The sequence below is a fragment of the Giraffa tippelskirchi genome, chromosome 7 (genome assembly GCF_054371585.1).
Source record: "Giraffa tippelskirchi isolate mGirTip1 chromosome 7, T2T-mGirTip1v1.2.pri, whole genome shotgun sequence".
NCBI lineage: Eukaryota > Metazoa > Chordata > Mammalia > Artiodactyla > Giraffidae > Giraffa > Giraffa tippelskirchi.
In genome coordinates, this window is record NC_137281.1 from 121,195,355 (window position 1) to 121,213,708 (window position 18,354).

Below are 18,354 nucleotides of genomic sequence, written 5' to 3' on the forward strand. Positions count from 1 at the left end.
GAGAGCTCAGGAGACCGTGTGTGCTTTGCTATTTCTCAGCGTATAAATTCTTCTATGATGAACACATTATTTGCCCTGTGTGGCACTGGTGTGATGTGTGGGGGTGGGTGTAAACCTCTTTTGCACTCTAGTTGATGACCATGAAGGGAAATACTCTAGTCTATCCTAATGTTATATGTTTGGGGAAGCAGCAAAAACTGCTGTCTCCCTTTCCACCATGGGAAACAGTCCCTCAAAGGCCTAGAAGAGGTATGGTCACTGGGTAAGTAGATGAGTGCCCTAAGGGGGCAGGGTTGCCATAGTGTCCACTGACGTGGAGGCAAATCTTCTGTGAATGTGTGTTTGTGAGAATGTATAATATATACATACAATAAACACTTGGAAAGACGGAGGAAAAGGGGTCATATGTTTTGTAAATTCTCTGAAATCTAACCTTTGAAAGTTTTAAAGCAGCCAAGTTAACAGTATGAATGGCAACACTGCAGAATCTTGAAGTGTAATGTAAAGGATTATGATGTATGGGAAATCCAAGTTGGAATGTACCTGAAGTACAGATGAAATCAGTTTGCAGCTACTGAAAGTAGAGAGGAACATACAAGTTGCTTATTAGAAACAGAAAGAACCAAGTAATAAGCTTGGAGAAATGAAGCTAAAAGGATTAGACACAGCTCCTAAATAGAAGTGAAAGACCAATGTGGTTTCACGAAATGGCTTCACAGCGGTCTTTTCCTGCAGACGACTTCAGTATCTACTATGTCCTGTGAGCTTCTGTCTACTATAGTTTTTTAGATAAGCTTAGTTAGGGTGGCAGGAGAAAGCCATGCTCAAGGGGTCAGGAGGTACATGCCGCGTTTTGAATGATTTTTCCAGGTTTGACTCATTGGAGGTCCCCCAAATGGAAGGGAAGATGTTATTTAATATCCAGCTAATAGTTATTCCTAAAGAGTGACAGGCCTGGGCCTCCCATGATATTGATAAATAAAAGGGAAATGTCCATCCATGTAACAGAGAGAACTTTTCAAACTGGCAGAATTATAAGTAGAGGTACTGAGGTGAGGTAGCTGTCTCCTGGAGAGCCAATTTGAGATACTAAACGTGGAAAGGAAAATCGAGGAGACAAAGATACTGGGATGCCTGGTGCAGTAGCCCAATCACAGAAGGCAGCTCTGTGTGGAGAAAGGACTCTCTTCTGTGCGGGTCTGGTTGATCCATATGGACATACAAATTCCACAGCTACTGTTAAGGACATCCTGGATAGGTCATTTCTTTAAAAATTGTTTTTAGGTTAGGTTCAGTTCAGTCGCTCAGTCGTGTCTGGCTTTTTGCGACCCCATGAATCGTAGCACGCCAGGCCTCCCTGTCCATCACCAACTCCCGGAGTTTACCCAAACCCATGTCCATCGAGTCGGTGATGCCATCCAACCATCTCATCCTCTGTCGTCCCCTTCTCCTCCTGCCCCCAATCCTTCCCAGCATTAGGGTCTTTTCCAATGAGTCAACTCTTCGCATGAGGTGGCCAAAGTATTGGAGTTTCACCTTCAACATCAGTCCTTCCAATGAACACCCAGGACTGATCTCCTTTAGGATGGGCTGGTTGGATCTCCTTGCAGTCCAAGGGACTCTCAAGAGTCTTCTCCAACACCACAGCTCAAAAGCTTCAATTCTTCGGCGCTCAGCTTTCTTCACCGTCCAACTCTCACATCCATACATGACCACCGGAAAAACCATAGCCTTGACTAGATGGACCTTTGTTGGCAAAGTAATGTCTCTGCTTTTAAATATGCTATCTAGGTTGGTCATAACCTTCCTTCCAAGGAGTAAGCGTCTTTTAATTTCATGGCTGCAATCACCATCAGCAGTGATTTTGGAGCCCAAAAAAATAAAGTCTGACACTGTTTCCACTGTTTGCCCATCTATTTCCCATGAAGTGATGGGATCAGATGCCATGATCTTAGTTTTCTGAATGTTGAGCTTTAAGCCAACTTTTTCACTCTCCTCTTTCACTTTCATCAAGAGGCTCTTTAGTTCTTCTTCACTTTCTGCCATAAGTGTGTTGTCATCTGCATATCTGAGGTTATTGATATTTCTCCCGGCAATCTTGATTCCAGCTTGTGTTTCTTCCAGCCCAGCGTTTCTCATGGTGTACTCTGTATATAAGTTAAATAAGCAGGGTGACAATATACAGCCTTGACGTACTCCTTTTCCTATTTGGAACCAGTCTGTTGTTCCATGTCCAGTTCTAACTGTTGCTTCCTGACCTGCATACAGGTTTCTCAAGAGACAGGTCAGATGGCCTGGTAGTCCCATCTCTTTCAGAATTTTCCACAGTATTGTGATCCACACAGTCAAAGGCTTTGGCATAGTCAATAAAGCAGAAATAGATATTTTTCTGGAACTCTCTTGCTTTTTCGATGATCCAGCGGAGGTTGGCAATTTGATCTCTGGTTCCTCTGCCTTTTCTAAAACCAGCTTGACTATCTGGAAGTTCACGGTTCACATATTGCTGAAGCCTGGCTTGGAGAATTTTGAGCATTACTTTACTAGCGTGTGAGATGAGTGCAATTGTGTTGGGTTACCATTTATTAACTATGTAATCTGTGCTTCATACCTTGCATCATTTAATCTAATCCTTAGAACAATCCTGTAAGCCAAGTAACACAATCCTGTTTTATAGATGAGAAACAGACATCTAAAAGTCCCAGATCATGTAACTAGTATGTGCTCTTTCTCTCCCTCTATGTATTTTTGTGTGTTTATATGTATATATACACATATATACATATATAATTTATACACATGTATCCATGTATGTTCTCTTAATGTATATTAATATGTGTATATATTATGCTCTTGAATGTATATATAGCATATGTATGTGTACATACACATATAGACTCCTAATATTTGATATATAAATCCAAATAACTTGACAGACAGATGATGGGTAGGTAGATAGATAAATATCCCTTCTCTCTACAAGTCACTGTACATGCAGTGTATATTAGTATACTAATATTAGTATATTACCATGAGCAAATGACTAGACCATTTACACATGATATCTCACCTGTAAAACAGGATTCAAAAATAACTATACTACCCCATAGAATTGTTGCAAGAATTAAATAGTAAAGTTCATATTAAATGCTTAACATAGTGCCAGTTAATACATGATAGCTGGCTTCCTTGGTGGCTCAGACAGTAAGGAATCTGCCTGCAATGTGGGAAACCCAGGTTCGATCCCTAGATCAGGAAGATCCCTTGGAGAAAGGAATGGGTCAAACAGTAAAGAATCTGCCTGCAGTGTGGGAGACCCAGGTTTGATCCCTAGATCAGGAAGATCCCTTGGAGAAAGGAATGGCTACCCACTCCAGTATTCCCTGACGAATTCCATGGACAGAGGAGCCTGGCAGCCTATAGTTCTTGGGCTCACAAAAGCGACTAACACTTTCACTTTCATTTTTACTCTGCACATGCACTTGGTTGTGTCCAACTCTGTGACCCCATGGACTGTAGACTGCTAGGCTCTTCTGTCCATGGGATTTCTCAGGCAAGAGTACTGAAGTGGGATGCCATTTCCTTCTCCATCATTGTTATTAACTGCTATCTATTATTATTATTACTAGTAATAATAATTAAATTACTTGTCCAGCAAAAACGTAAATACTCTAAATAGTATTTAGAAAGAAAGTCTGCATTTTTAGCAGATTCTAGGACCCTGAAACGGCAGTATTTTCTGTCCTCTTGCTTTGGTTTTAGGAAGAAATTTTATCTGTTTATTTGGCTGCAGCCACTATTCAGAGTTCCCTGGTGGCTCAGATGGTAAAGCGTCTGCCTACAATGTGAGAGACATTGTAGAACCCAGGGTTCAATCCCTGGGTCGGGAAGATCTCCTGGAGAAGGAAATGGCAACCCACTCCAGTGTTCTTGCCTGGAAAATCCCATGGACGGAGGAGCCTGGCAGACTGCAGTCCACGGGGTCGCAAAGAGTTGGACACGACTGAGCGACTTCACTTTCACTGTTCAGAGAGTCCTGAGCCAAGTAATACAGTTTTAGACTCCAAGTCCAAATACTTCTGTCTTTGATAGGGAATGTATTTGGTAGAAGTCTTAAGAAGAACTCATTTTTGTGTCATGAGGCTGATTTCATTTGTGCATACTTTGTTTCTTCAAAATGCTTTCCTTTCTTTCCACATGGCACGAACACAGTGCAGAGTGCACAGATCACTATGACTCATGCGCAGTTAACGAGGCTGAAGAGAAGCAGCCCCATCTCCAGGGGGTGACTGGCCTGCGGAACCTGGGCAACACATGCTACATGAACGCCATCTTACAGTGTCTGTGCAGCGTCTCCCCACTGGTGGAATACTTTCTCTCGGGAAAGTATGTTAATGCTCTTCAAAAGTAAGACCATTTGCCTTCCCTGTGGCCCCGCCCCCACCCCTGCTCTCCAAGGTGAGGTTAGGGAAGGGACCTTCTGGAAAGGGCTAAACCAGTTAGTAGAGGCTGCAGCACCCCAGATCCTGTTTCTAGGGTGAGTAAAATGAGAAGGTCAACCAAGAAATGAATGAAGCTTGGGGTCTGATGCCACATGATCAGCCAGAAACATTTCCCCTCCTTCTTAGGGACTGCAGTGAGGTTGCCACTGCTTTTGCTTATGTGATGACAGACATGTGGCTTGGAGACTCTGACTGTGTCTCACCAGAAATATTTTGGTCAGCTCTTGGCAACCTCTACCCAGTATTTATGAAAAAGACGCAGCAAGATGCTCAGGAATTCTTGATTTATGTCCTGAATGAACTTCATGAAGCTCTGAAAAAGGTAGGTAGAATTAATGGTGGGAGACTGGGCAGGAGGTGTGATGAAAGAACTTGCTGAAGCAGAACCGACTGAAAGCATAGTGCCTTTAGAACATTTCGCTAAGGCTGTAGAATCACTGGATAGTCAGAACATGCTCCCGGAAATGCTATTCCTGGGCATCAGCTAGACTCACATCAGGCTACAAGCCTAACGAAATTGGGCCGTCTGAGGAGTTTGACATTTGCTCTTTAAGAAACTTTTTTTTTTTTTTTTCCTAACAATAGGAGGCTAGAGAACATAACCTGAAGGGACTGGAGAAAAGATCTAGTTCCTTTATCTTACCACTAGATACCAACTTGCATGACCAGAAGCCAGTTTGCAGCTTACCCTCTTCCCAGGAAAACCTGCCTCCAGAGACCCATATCACAGTATCATTGGCTGTCAGCTTGTGGCACCATGGACATGGGTTTTACCAGGGTTAGGGTGTCTTCATCCTCAGCTTCACTTAAAGAGGCAAATCAATGAATTATCAGAAACCATACCTATTATATACTCTTAAGATCTTATTCTATTTATTATCTGAATCCCAAACTAAAGTTTTGGGTAGCATTCTGATAGAAAAATCAGGTCATTCTGTTAAAACAACTTTGATAACTAATAGTTGATTTGGCATGAATTTGTCCCTTGATTAGTACCACCAGAGAAGAGCATATGAAAAAAGATCCATTCCAAGATGCTGCAGGAAGATGATCGCCAATGAGTCCTCTATCATCACCCGGCTGTTTGAAGGGCAGCTCAACTATAGCATTGTATGTTTAAAGTGTGAGAACTGCACCTACAAGAACGAAGTTTTCACTGTCATCTCCCTCCCCATTCCGTCTGAATACGAGTGCTCTCTTCAGGTAGGAATGCTTACTCCTGGAGACTTCTTTTGTCTTTCTCTGCCCCAGCTCTGGATTTTCTCAGCACTGTTTCCTAGATTTTCTAGTATAAGGGGAGCCACTTTATAACTTAAAAAATTTGGAAGCCCATGATGACAATGTTTTGTAGAAAAGTGACATACAGTCAAAAGTTACTGTGAATTCAGTTGTAACTCTGATGACACTCAGTGAAACAGCCTCACTGTAAAATAGATAGATAGGTGGGCTTTATTCAATCTATTGAGATGGCTTGGTGCATACGGGAAATTTAAACTTACAAAAATTTTATGGCCCCTTTTCATCCCAGAGGTCTGTAGGTCCAGATTGGGAACTAGATAGAAATGAATCTGACTCTTAGTCTTGAGCACTTATATTTGGACAAAAGCTGAGGAATTTGAGGGGGAAGATAGAATGGAATGATGTCTTAGTTTACCTCTTGAATTTCTGTATTATAATACCAAAAGTTAATCTGTAAATGGAGTGGGGAGGGTCGGGAAGTGGGTGGGGGTTTGGGGGGTGGGAGGTGTCAGTAAAAGGTAGGTGGCTGTTAGGAGGCAGGGAGCAGTAAGTTTCCTTGCAGAAAAACACACATTAATATTTTTCTTCCAAAATTATGAAAGTACATCTATTGCTAAAACTTTTTTCACATACCAGAATTAGAGAAAAGAATTCTACTGCTTATTCAGACCTGGACTTTTTCTCAGATAAAACTGCTAAAGCCTGCTGGAGATGAATTCCAAAGCCTCTAAATGAGGTGCTGGCAATCTGTGCTCACTTTCTCTTTAGGCCAGTGGTTTGCAGAGCAGGGGGCTTGGCTGGTTGATGATGTCTCCTGTGGGCATGAGATCTGATTCTCCCTGTTCTGCTGTCTTTTTTATGGGCCACCCCCAGATACTGGGATGTGGCCATTTTCAGTCACCAGATCACTTTTGTGATGAGACAAATAACTTAAAGCCTGACTTGGTTAGTGGAAATTGCAGAGTTGGTATTATTCTGAAACAAATCAGAAATAGTAAAATGATGATTCAGAGATTAGAAATGAGATGGACATTTGGATCCACTGCGGTAACTAAGTGAGAAAGCAGCACCTCCTTTGCCAGGTGGATTCTCTCCAGGCTACATCTTGTGGTGCTGGCATCTCTTGGAGTTGACTTTGAGAAAAGCACCGGGGATTACGTTTCTGCAGCTCTTTCAGAGATCTAATACAGACAGGAGCCCAGATGGCGGTGGATCCAATTTGGTCATCAAATGATTTTTTGCTTAATAGGACTGCCTCCACTGTTTTTTTCAACAAGATACACTGACCTGGAACTACCAGATTCACTGTTCCTTTTGTGAAACCAAGCAAGAAACAGCTGTGAGGGCCACTATTTCCAAAGCGCCAAAAACAATTGTCTTTCATCTAAAAAGGTATGGATTTTAACGTTTTGTGAGCAGATTTTTGGAACAGCTTTAACATGTAACTCACATACCATGCATTTCACCCATTTAAGTGTACAATTCGATAGTGTTGGGTATATTAATTTTTTGAAATCTGTGGTAAAATATACATAACAAAATTTGCCATTTTGGTCATTTTAAGTGTAAAATTTCACTGGCATTAATTAAAATTCACAATGTTGTATATCAGTCAGTATTTCCAAAACTTTTTCATCACCCTCTACAGAAACTCTGGAACCATTAACCACCCCTCATTCCTCTTCCCTTTAGCCTCTGGTAACCTCCAGTCTGCTTTCTGTGTCTGTAAATTTGCCTATTCTGATACTTAACATAAGTATAGTCACACAACATTTGTCCTTTTTGCTGACCTGTTTCACTTAGCATAATGCTTCCAAGGTCGGATATCCTTGTAGTGATGTGTACCAGAATTTCATTCCTTTTTACAGCTGTGTAATACTCCATAATATGTATGTGCATCATGTTTTCTTTATCTTTTTAATTGTTGATAGACATTTTGGAACTCACTTTGAGTGCTTTTTAAAAATAGATTCCCTGGCTCCACCTTTGGAGACTCTAATCCCATAAGTCTGACGTGGAATCTGAGCATCACTGTTTTAATTTTTAATCTCCACCCCCGGCTCAGTTTTTATTTTTAAAAGTTTCATATATACAGAAACGTTGAAAGGGTATGTAATGAGTATCCATGTACCCTAAAATCTTCACTAGTTGGTGCCACTTTTTGACATTTCCTTCCATTCTTCTGGTCTTTCTCCCTCCAGCTCTCCCTTTCTCTGTCCCTTCCATTTTATTAGCTGAACCATGTAATGTAAGATGCAAACACCAAGGCATTTCATGCTTAAATACTTCAGCATGTATCACCTGAGAAAAAGGACATTCTCCTACATAATCACACCACCATTATTAAATAGCCCAAAAAATGCTACGATAATTTTGTATCACCTAAGATACAGTCCGTATCTAAATTCCCCCATCCCCAAAATGTCTTTCATTACTTTTTTTCCAATCTAGCATCCAGTCAAGGGTCATACCAGAGAAGGAAATGGCAACCCACTCCAGTACTCTTGCCTGGAAAATCCTATGGACAGAGGAGCCTAGTAGGCTGCAGTCCATGGGTTCGCTAAGGGTCGGACACGACTGAGCGACTTCACTTTCACTTTTCACTTTCATGCACTGGAGAAGGAAATGGCAACCCACTCCAGTGTTCTTGCCTGGAGAATCCCAGGGACGGGGGAGCCTGGTAGGCTGCCGTCTGTGGGGTCGCACAGAGTCGGACACGACTGAAGTGACTTAGCAGCAAGGGTCATACATTGCATTTGGCTGTCTCTTCAGCCTCTTTTAATCTGGACTAACCCTTCCCTCTTTTTTAATAGTTAAACTTTCTTTTCCTCCTATTGAGCCATTTTTGCCTCCTCCTGGATTTGTCTGATTGTTTCCCCTTGGTTAGATTCAGGCTAAGGTGTTTTATTTTAGCAAGAATCTGCCATAGCTGATGTTATGGACTTGTCATTACATTACATCAGGAGGCAAATCATGAAAATTTGTCCCAATTTTCCAAAAAGTATTTGGAAAATTTGTCCAAAAAATACTGGTAATGTTAATTTGATCCCTTAGTTAAGGTAGCGACTGTAAGATCTCACCATTTAAAGGTATAGTTTTCCCCTCTGTAATTAGTATCACTTTGAACTCATGGATATTTTAAAATTTAATGGGTTTAATATCCATTACTATTATCATTCTTTTTTAAAAAAAAAAGATTTATTTATTTATTTTTGGCTGTGCTGGGTCTTCATTGCTGCATGGGCTTTTTTCTAGTTGTGGAGAAGACTACTCTCTAGTGTGCTGGCTTCTCACTGCCATGGCTTCTCTTGTTGCAGAGCACAGACTCTAGGGCGCATGAGCTTCAGTAGTTATGGCTCCTGGGCTGTAGAGACAGGCTCAGTAGTTACGGCACACAAGTTTAGTTGCTCCATGGCTTGTGGGGATCTTCTGAGATCAGGGATTGAGTCCATGTCTCCTACATTGTCAGGTGGATTCTTTACCACTGAGCCACCAGGGAAGCCCTGTTATTCTTCTTGATGTTCAAATTGTTCAGGTTGGCCAGTGGGATCCGCTTCAAGCCACCTCCTGTGAGCCCCCCATTAGTTAATTTAAGTTTAATAAAGTATAATTGAATACATAAAATGTATCCTTAAGTGTATAGTTCTATGAATTTTGACAAGTGTGATATAACCATTGCTGCCAACATAGAGATCATTTCCATCACCCCAAAAAGTTTTCTTATGTTCCTTTATAGTCAATCGCTTCTTCCACCTTCAGCCCCTAGAAACTTTATTTTTTTAATTGGAGGATAATTGCTTCCCTAGTGTTGTGTTAGTTTCCGCTGTATAACAACATGAATCAACTATGTGTATACATGAACTATAGAAACTTCTGATATGATTTCCATTGCTATAGTTTCACCTTTTCCAGAATGTCCTATGTTACACCATATGTGACCTTTTGAGTTTGGCTTCTTTCACTTAGAACAATGAGATTAATCCATGTTGTGTTAATCCCTTTTATGAATGTAACAAAATTATTAATCCATTCACCAGTTTATGAACATTTGGGTTGTTTCCAGTTTGGGGCAGATAGGAATACAGCTGCTATAAATATTTGCATGTAGGTTTTTATGTGGATATAAAACCTATTCATTTCTTTGAAGCTGATACCTAGGCATGGGATCATATGATATCACATCATATGGGGTCATATATGATACGATATTCCTTTCAGTTCAGTTGCTCAGTCGTGTCCGACTCTTTGTGACCCCCTGGACTACAGCACACCAGGCTTCCCTGTCCATCACCAATTCCTGGAGCTTGCTCAAACTCATGTCCATCAAGTTGGTGATGCCATCCAACCATCTCATCTTCTGTTGTCCCCTTCTCCTCCTGCCTTCAGTCTTTCCCCCTTTTCCTCTTGATATTCCTTTAGGTTTTGCAAACAAGATTCTTTACTTTCTGGCACAAGAATATCTTAGGCTCACCCAGTAATTTCCCTCCTCTAGACCTAAATCAGCCATTTTTCCAAAATGAACATAATGTATTTTTTAAAAAGCTCTGTGGTGATTCTGATATGACCTCAGATTTGCTGATCTATGTAACACCTAGAAAATGTGACAAGATTTTCACAAAGTTTTATCTTATTAAAGATGTATTAAAACCTCAGAGCTGGAAAACAGGACACTGCCAAGACAATGTGTGCGGAAATCAAGATAAGAAAAAGCTGAGTCAACTTGGTTAGGGTGAACAGTATCTGCTGGAGGGAAGACTTCAGGAAGCCACCAGTGCGATTTCTACTCCTCCAGTGCTGATCCTGGCTTTAATTCCATTCTTTTCCTCCTGCTAGATTGACTCTAATCCGTCTCATTCCTTGACTCAGGCCCTTGGCCCACTCTAGCCTCAGTTTTGGCAAGGCTTGTGCATGTGAAGATTCTAAATATATGTAGATGAGACAAAGTAATTTTTGTAAAGGTCAGCACCAAATAATCTTTCCAAGAAATTACTTTTAACTATGAACTTGTGAAAGTATGTGGACTTCATTCATGAGTGGTTTACAAACTTACTATCTCACACATTTATTTTATCTCTCCAGGTTTGACATTCTGGGTACAATGAAAAGGAAACTGAGGACAGATATTCATTACCCGCTCACTAACTTGGACCTTACTCCTTACATTTGTCCAATTTTTCGGAAACATCCTAAATATAACCTCTGTGCAGTGGTGGTGAGTAAAATGCTGAAACTATATAAAGTAACACAGGTTTAAAGAAAACTGTAGAATTATTTGCTTGAATGACTACTCCTGTTTCTCCCTGACTTCTCCTGTACTGTTCTTTTAAAAACAAAATAGAGAGCCTGGAAACTGCCTGCTTTGACCTTGAACAATAGGGCAATGAAAGAATACAATGTCCTCTACGCTGCCTCCTTACTGTCCACTGCTACTGCTGCTAAGTCGCTTCAGTCGTGTCTGACTCTTCGCGACCCCATGGACTGCAGCCCACCAGGCTCCTCCATCCATGGGATTTTCCAGGCAAGAGCACTGGAGTGGGGTGCCATTGCCTTCTCCTACTGTCCACTACTCCATGGCTATTTCAGATCTAAGGACATTTGTGAGCTGTGCTCTGGGCAGTGGGCCGCACAAGTTGGTTCCAGTAGCTTTATGTTGAATAATCATGAGCCTCTCTATGGTGAAAGCCCCCCAAACATAATCACTGCCTGTGAGCATCAGTCCTGAGGAAACTCTGGGGATTCCTTTGGCTCTGAACCAACTGTCATCATTGAGGATTCCCTGAAGGAAAGAAATCATGGAGTATAATTCAGACCAAACCTTCTACAACTTCCCACAGCATCAACCCACCCCAAGCACGAGGCCATCTCTGGGTTTCTGTTCTGGATCATAGTGTTAACTTCTTCAGAGCATTCAGGTTTCACTTGAACATTCCAGTTTCACTTGAACTTGGAGGTCCAGTTGTGTCCAGTGTCAGATGGGCAAGGCTCCCATTCAGTCCCAGTGTGATTCACCAGAATCCTCTGGTGTACTGAAGTCTAATTTGCTATTAAGCTTATTGTTGAATTAATATATTGTTTCAACTGGTCTTTCTCTTTAACATCTCTTAACTGAGAACCATACTTCAAACTTAAAAAAGATCCTTCTTTACTTTATCCTTTTTATGTTAATCCTTGACATTCTTCTTCTTTCTAATTTATCCTGCCCTTTAATATGGTTTTCCTTCTCTAACTTGCCAATTTGGAAATCTAGAGTGACATCCTCTTCTCTATCATAATAAACTCTAATGTGAATTCCAAAATGATATGGGAATTGCCCCACCTCTGTATTTTACTGTTTTAACTTCTCATTATAACTGTTTCTGCTTTAAATAAAAAATCCAAAAGCAGAATTTATAGAAACTTGTATGATAATTATCTGCAGTATGAAAAGGTACATGTTTATATTAAAAGAGTCACCCAAGCTTCCTATAAATTCTTAATCCTTTGTTTAAATTATTATTAGTTAATTGAAGGGTAAAAATTGATTTTGAAAGAAATATACCTAGAATTTACTGAAAATCGGTGATTGATCAGAAATAAGAACTAAGCATCTTTAGAAACTGTGATGTATGGTCCTGGGGAAAGGCCATCCAGAACTCTGCTACACAAGGTATCATTACCCAGGAGACACCTGATAGAAATAAGAAATATCAGGCTCCATCCCACACTTACTGACTGGAAACTTGCATTTTAGCAAGATTCCCCATGTGATTGGAATGCGTACTGAAGTTTGAGAAGTATTCAACCCTGGCCCAAAAAGGAAGGATTGCCTCCACACCATCCTTAACAGATATTCATCCAGCTTTCCTAAACCTTAAAGACCTTTTTTTTTTTTTTTAATTATTTTTTTTTATTTGTTTTGCCATACATTGACAAGAATCCACCATGGGTGTACATGTTTTCCCCTTCCAGAACCCCCCTTCCACCTCCCTCCCCATCCTGTCCCTCCGGGTCATCCTGGTGCACCAACCCTGAGCACCCTGTATCATGCATTGAACCTGGACTGGTGATTCGTTTCACATATGATAATTTACATGCTTCCATGCCATTCTCCCATATCTTCCCACCCTCACCCTCTCCCATAGAGTCCATAATACTGTTCTATTTATCTATGTCTCTTTTGATGTCTTGCATACAGGGTTATCTTTACCGACTGACTAAATACCATATATATGTGTTAGTCTACTGTATTGGTGTTTTTCTTTCTGGCTTAGTTCACTCTGTATAATAGGCTCCAGTTTCATCCACCTCATTAGAACTGATTTGAATGTATTCTTTTTAATGACTGAGTAATATTCCATTGTGTATATGTACCACAGCTTCCTTATCCATTCGTCTGCTGATGGGCATGTAGGTTGCTTCCATGTCCTGGCTATTATAAACAGTGCTGCGATGAACATTGGGGTACACGTTTCTCTTTCAGTTCTGGTTTCCTTGGTGTGTATGCCCAGCAGTGGGATTGCTGGGTCATATGGCAGTTCTATTCCCAGTTTTTTAAGGAATCTCCACACTGTTCTCCATAGTGGCTGTACTAGTTTGCATTCCCACCAGCAGTGTAAGAGGGTTCCCTTTTCTCCACACCCTCTCCAGCATTTATTGCTTGTAGACTTTTGGATAGCAGCCATTCTGACTGGTGTGAAATGATACCTCATTGTGGTTTTGATTTGCATTTCTCTAATAATGAGTGATGTTGAGCATCTTTTCATGTGTTTGTTAGCCATCTGTATGTCTTCTTTGGAGAAATGTCTGTTTAGTTCTTTGGCCCATTTTTTGATTGGGTCGTTCATTTTTCTGGAATTGAGCTGCAGGAGTTGCTTGTATATTCTTGAGATTAATTCTTTGTCCGTTGCTTCATTTGCTATTATTTTCTCCCATTCCGAAGGCTGTCTTTTCACCTTGCTTATAGTTTCCTTTGTTGTGCAAAAGCTTTTAATTTTAATTAGGTCCCATTTGTTTATTTTTGCTTTTATTTCCAATATTCTGGGAGGTGGGTCATAGAGGATCCTGCTGTGGTTTATGTTGGAGAGTGTTTTGCCTACATTTTCCTCTAGGAGTTTTATAGTTTCTGGTCTTACGTTTAGATCTTTAATCCATTTAGAATTTATTTTTGTGTATGGTGTTAGAAAGTGTTCTAGTTTCATTCTTTTACAAGTGGTTGACCAGTTTTCCCAGCACCACTTGTTAAAGAGATTGTCTTTTCTCCATTGCATATTTTTGCCTCCTTTGTCAAAGATAAGGTGTCCATAGGTGCGTGCATTTATCTCTGGGCTTTCTATTTTGTTCCATTGATCTATATTGCTGTCCTTGTGCCAGTACCATACTGTCTTGATGACTGTGGCTTTGTAGTCTAGCCTGAAGTCAGGCAGGTTGATTCCTCCAGTCCTATTCTTCTTTCTCAAGATTGCTTTGGCTATTCGAGGTTTTTTTGTATTTCCATACAAATTGTGAAATTATTTGTTCTAGTTCTCTGAAGAATACCGTTGGAAGCTTGATAGGGATTGCATTGAATCTATAGGTTGCTTTGGGTAGTATACTCATTTTCACTAGATTGATTCTTCCGATCCATGAACACGGTATATTTCTCCATCTATTTGTGTCCTCTTTGATTTCTTTCACCAGTGTTTCATAGTTTTCTACATATAGGTCTTTTGTTTCTTTAGGTAGATATATTCCTAAGTATTTTATTCTTTTCGTTGTGATGGTGAATGGAATTGTTTCCTTAATTTCTCTTTCTGTTTTCTCGTTGTTAGTGTATAGGAATGCAAGGGATTAAAGAGATTTTTTTAAACCCTTAAAGAGCTCTCTGCTTTACAAGGAAGGCTCTTTATCTGCCAGATTTGCTTGATTTTACAAACATACAGTGCTTGCCATGTACCAGATAGTGTTCCAAGCACTATAAATAATCATTTAATTCTTATGTAGCCCTGTGAGGCATGGGCACTATTATCATCCCCATCTTACAGAATGGGAAACAGGAACAGAGGTTAAATAATCTGCTCCAGTCTACTGCCTACAAATGGCAGAACCAGGGTCTGAAGCCAGGCAGGCTGCTCCAAACAGTCCTGCTCTCACTACTATGTTATGCTGCCTCTGACTGTTAACTTGTCTCTCTACATTGGGCCCAAACTCTTTGGGCTTCCAAGGTGGTGCAGTGGTAAAGAGTCTGCTTGCCAGTGCAGGAAACGCAAGAGGCATGGGTTCGATCCCTAGAGAAGGAAATGGCAACCCACTCCAGTATTCTTGCCTGGAAAATGCCATGGAGAGAGGAGCCTGGTGGGGTACAGTCCATAGGGTCGTAAGAGTTGGACACAACTGAACACAGCACAGCTAACACCTATGTGACTTCTTGGTTAACAAACGCTTGTACATACGTGTTGGCCAAACAGAACTCATTCTTATTTCTTATGTGTGTTGTTGTTCAGTCACTCAGTTGTGTCCGACTCTTTGCAACCCCATGGACTGCAGCACACCAGGTTTCCCTGTCCTTTTTGTATCTTACATGTCTTATATGTGACAATCCTTCAAATATTTGAAAATAGTGATGATACACTAACAGCATTTACCCCCTTCAGCCTTGTTCAAATGATTAGTTTCTAGGAAAACTTTTTAAAATTATGAAATATTTCAGGCAAAGAAAACACAGTATGTACACACACAGATGTTAAGAATAGAATATTGTAAAAAAAAAAAAATCAAGCCTCTGTGTATCTTTAACAACTCCACTTTGCTTCCTTCTCAGTTGTAACCACTGTCTTGAATTTGGAAGGAATTACTCCCATGCAGGGCTTCCCAGGTGGTGCTAGTGGTAAAGAACCTGCCAGCCAATGCAGGAGGTGTAAGAGACATGGATTCGATCCCTGGGTTGGGAAGGTCCCCTGGAGAAGGGCATGACAACCCACTTCAGTTTTTTTGCCCACAGAATCCCATGGACAGAGGGCCCTGGCGGGCTACAGTCCATAGGGCTGCAAAGAGTTGGACACGACTGAGTGACTTAGCACATTCCCATGCATTCTTTCATACTTTTTGTCACACATGTATGTGTGATATAGTCTGTTTTGCATGTTTTATAAATCTAGTATCATTAACTTACATATCCTTCTGTAACTTTTTCCTCAGCTTTATTTTTGTGATATTAGTCCATATTGATAGATTAGCTTTAGTGCATACATTTTACCTGCTTTTAGTAATTCTTTGTATCTAGGTTGTTTCTAATATTTTGCTCTCACAACTTTGTATAATGCATTGTCATGTGCTAACACATGAAACTTTATTCTTCCAGTTTAAATCTTCTTTGAAGATTACTGACCTGAATGTCTCCTTTACTCTATTAACATAGCAAACAACATTGCTTTTCTACTTTTTTGGCTAAAAATGTTTTCACATTTTAATATCTGTTTTCACAATCAAGAAACTAACCTGTAACTTTCTTTCTCATAACTGTCCTTTTCTGTTTTTGTTTTAGGTTAGGGATCAGCCTGTTTTGTTTTAGGATCAGCCTGTTTCTAGCCTCATAAAATAGGTTTTCCATTCTTTTCTATTCTCTGGCACAGTCTGTATAAGATAAAAATAACTTGTTTCTTGAAAGTCTAGTATAATTAAACAAAAAAAACTATCTGGTCCTGGAATTTTTGTTCTTGGTGAGTAGATTTTGAAATATTGGATCAATTTGCTTTAGCCATGGTGAGTCTATCCAGGAGTTTCTGTTACTTCATTTTTTTTTTTTTATTAGAGTATAATTGCTTTACAATGTTGTGCTAGTTTCTGTTGTACAACAAAGTGAATCAGCTATATGTATACATACACCCCTTCCTTCTTGGGACTCCCTTCCACCACCACCCCCCCCCCATAGCACCCATCTGAGTCATCACAGAGCACCAAGCTGAACTCTCAGTGCTATACAGCAACTTCCCACTAGCTATCTATTTTATACATGGTAGTGTATATATGTCAATCCTAATCTCCCAGTTTGTCCCACCCCACCCTCCCCTCCCTATGTCCACAGGTCTGTTTGCTAAAAATGGAAACCATGAATGTAAAACTCAGTAAAATTGCAAAAAGGTAACCTGCCAGTGTAACCAGAATATGGTTCAAGTAGAATATTACCAGTACCCTAACTGCCTGTGTGGCCCCTTCTAGTTCAGCAGACCACTGGCTGCTGACAGGTTTTGCCTGCTTTATAGAAATGAAATCCTACTGTGTGGACTCTTTTGTGTCTGACTTCTTTCACTCAAAATTATGCAACATTCATTCATATTATTGCATGTATTGTGGCTTACTCATTTTCATCATTATATAATATTCCATTGTGTGAAAATACCACAGCTTGCTCTATCCAAAGATCATGAAGATACTAACTTATAAAAGCTTTGTTTTACTTCAACATGGTTTTAAGAATATTTAAAATCCTCTTTTTGTTTTTTTTTTTTGCATTTTCAAATTTATTGGCAGAAAATTGTTTACAAGTGGCTCAGCAGTAAAGAATCTGCCTGCAATTCAGGGGGCTTGCAGGAGATTCTATCCCTGGGTCAGGAAGATCCCTTAGAGAACAAAATGGCAATCCCTCCAGTATTCTTGCCTAGGAAATCCCAAGGACACAGGAGGCTGGCGGGCTGTAGTTCATGGGGTTGCAAAGAGTTGGACATGACTGAGGGACTAAACAACATATTTGAATTGTCAGTTCTCCCTTTGTTTATCCTTAACACTATAGTTTATCTATTTTGTTATCTGAAAGAACCAGCTTATGGTTTTGTTGATTATTTCTTTGTGTTCTATTTCATTGACTTCTGGTCTTTATTTCCCACCTTCAACTTCCTCTGATTTCCATCAACTTGTTATTTAGAGGTGCATTTCAAAAATTCCAAACATAATTTTACATAGTCGTATTTCAGTTACTAATTTCTAACTTAACTGCATTCTTATCAGAAAATATGGTCCAATATTATCCATTCATAGTACGGATTGATACTAGGCTTTTTGTACTAGTTTTATGTGTGCTTGAAAAGAATTTTTAAATTAGGTTCAGAGTTCCATATGTCCATTAAATAAAATTTGTTAATTGTGTTGTTCAAGTATATATTCTTAAGTTTTTATCTGCTTTAACAAAATTAATAACCGAAAGATATATATATCAATTTTTTGTCTTTTTTTAACTTTTAGCTGGGTCTTCACTGCTGCTTGCCAGCTTTCCCTAGTTGCAGCGAGCAGGAGCTACTCTATAATTGTGGTGCGCAGTCTTCTCATTGTGGTTGGTTGTCTTGTTTAGAGCACATGTCTTGTTTAGGGTGCATGAGTTTCAGTGGTTGCAGCACACAGACTTAAGTAGTTCTGGTGCATTGGCTCTGGTATAGTTGCAGTGCACAGGCTCAAGCATGCGGGCTTCAGTAGTTTTGGCATTCATTCTCAGTAGTTGTGGTGTATGGGCTTATTAGTTGCTCCACGGGCATGTGGAATTTTCCCAGACCAGGGATCAAACCCATATCCCCTGCATTGGCAGGTAGATTCTTAACCATTGGACCACCAGGGAAGTCCTCAGGCTCTCTTACATATCACTTTTTCACTTGTACTCAATTTTATTTATTTG

At 40.2% G+C, this 18,354-nt stretch overlaps 2 protein-coding genes across 8 annotated transcripts in view; one reads left to right on the top strand and one right to left on the bottom strand.

The window, feature by feature from the left end:
- Window positions 1-18,354, bottom strand: part of USP8 (ubiquitin specific peptidase 8) — a 92,354-nt gene that overhangs the window by 21,363 nt on the left and 52,637 nt on the right. The window lies entirely within an intron of this gene.
- Window positions 1-18,354, top strand: part of USP50 (ubiquitin specific peptidase 50) — a 40,437-nt gene that overhangs the window by 17,121 nt on the left and 4,962 nt on the right. The window contains exons 1-6 of one of the 6 annotated variants that reach the window (XM_081508308.1): window positions 546-760; window positions 4,210-4,404; window positions 4,626-4,821; window positions 5,493-5,702; window positions 6,988-7,130; window positions 10,818-10,950. In XM_081508308.1, the coding sequence (XP_081364434.1) occupies window positions 693-760; window positions 4,210-4,404; window positions 4,626-4,821; window positions 5,493-5,702; window positions 6,988-7,130; window positions 10,818-10,950 (945 nt within the window). In that variant the 5' untranslated portion in view covers window positions 546-692. Of the gene's footprint in view, window positions 1-545; window positions 761-4,209; window positions 4,405-4,625; window positions 4,822-5,492; window positions 5,703-6,987; window positions 7,131-10,817; window positions 10,951-18,354 lie in introns of those variants that run through there. The other 5 variants (XM_081508311.1, XM_081508312.1, XM_081508313.1 and 2 more) reach the window with 5 other exon arrangements.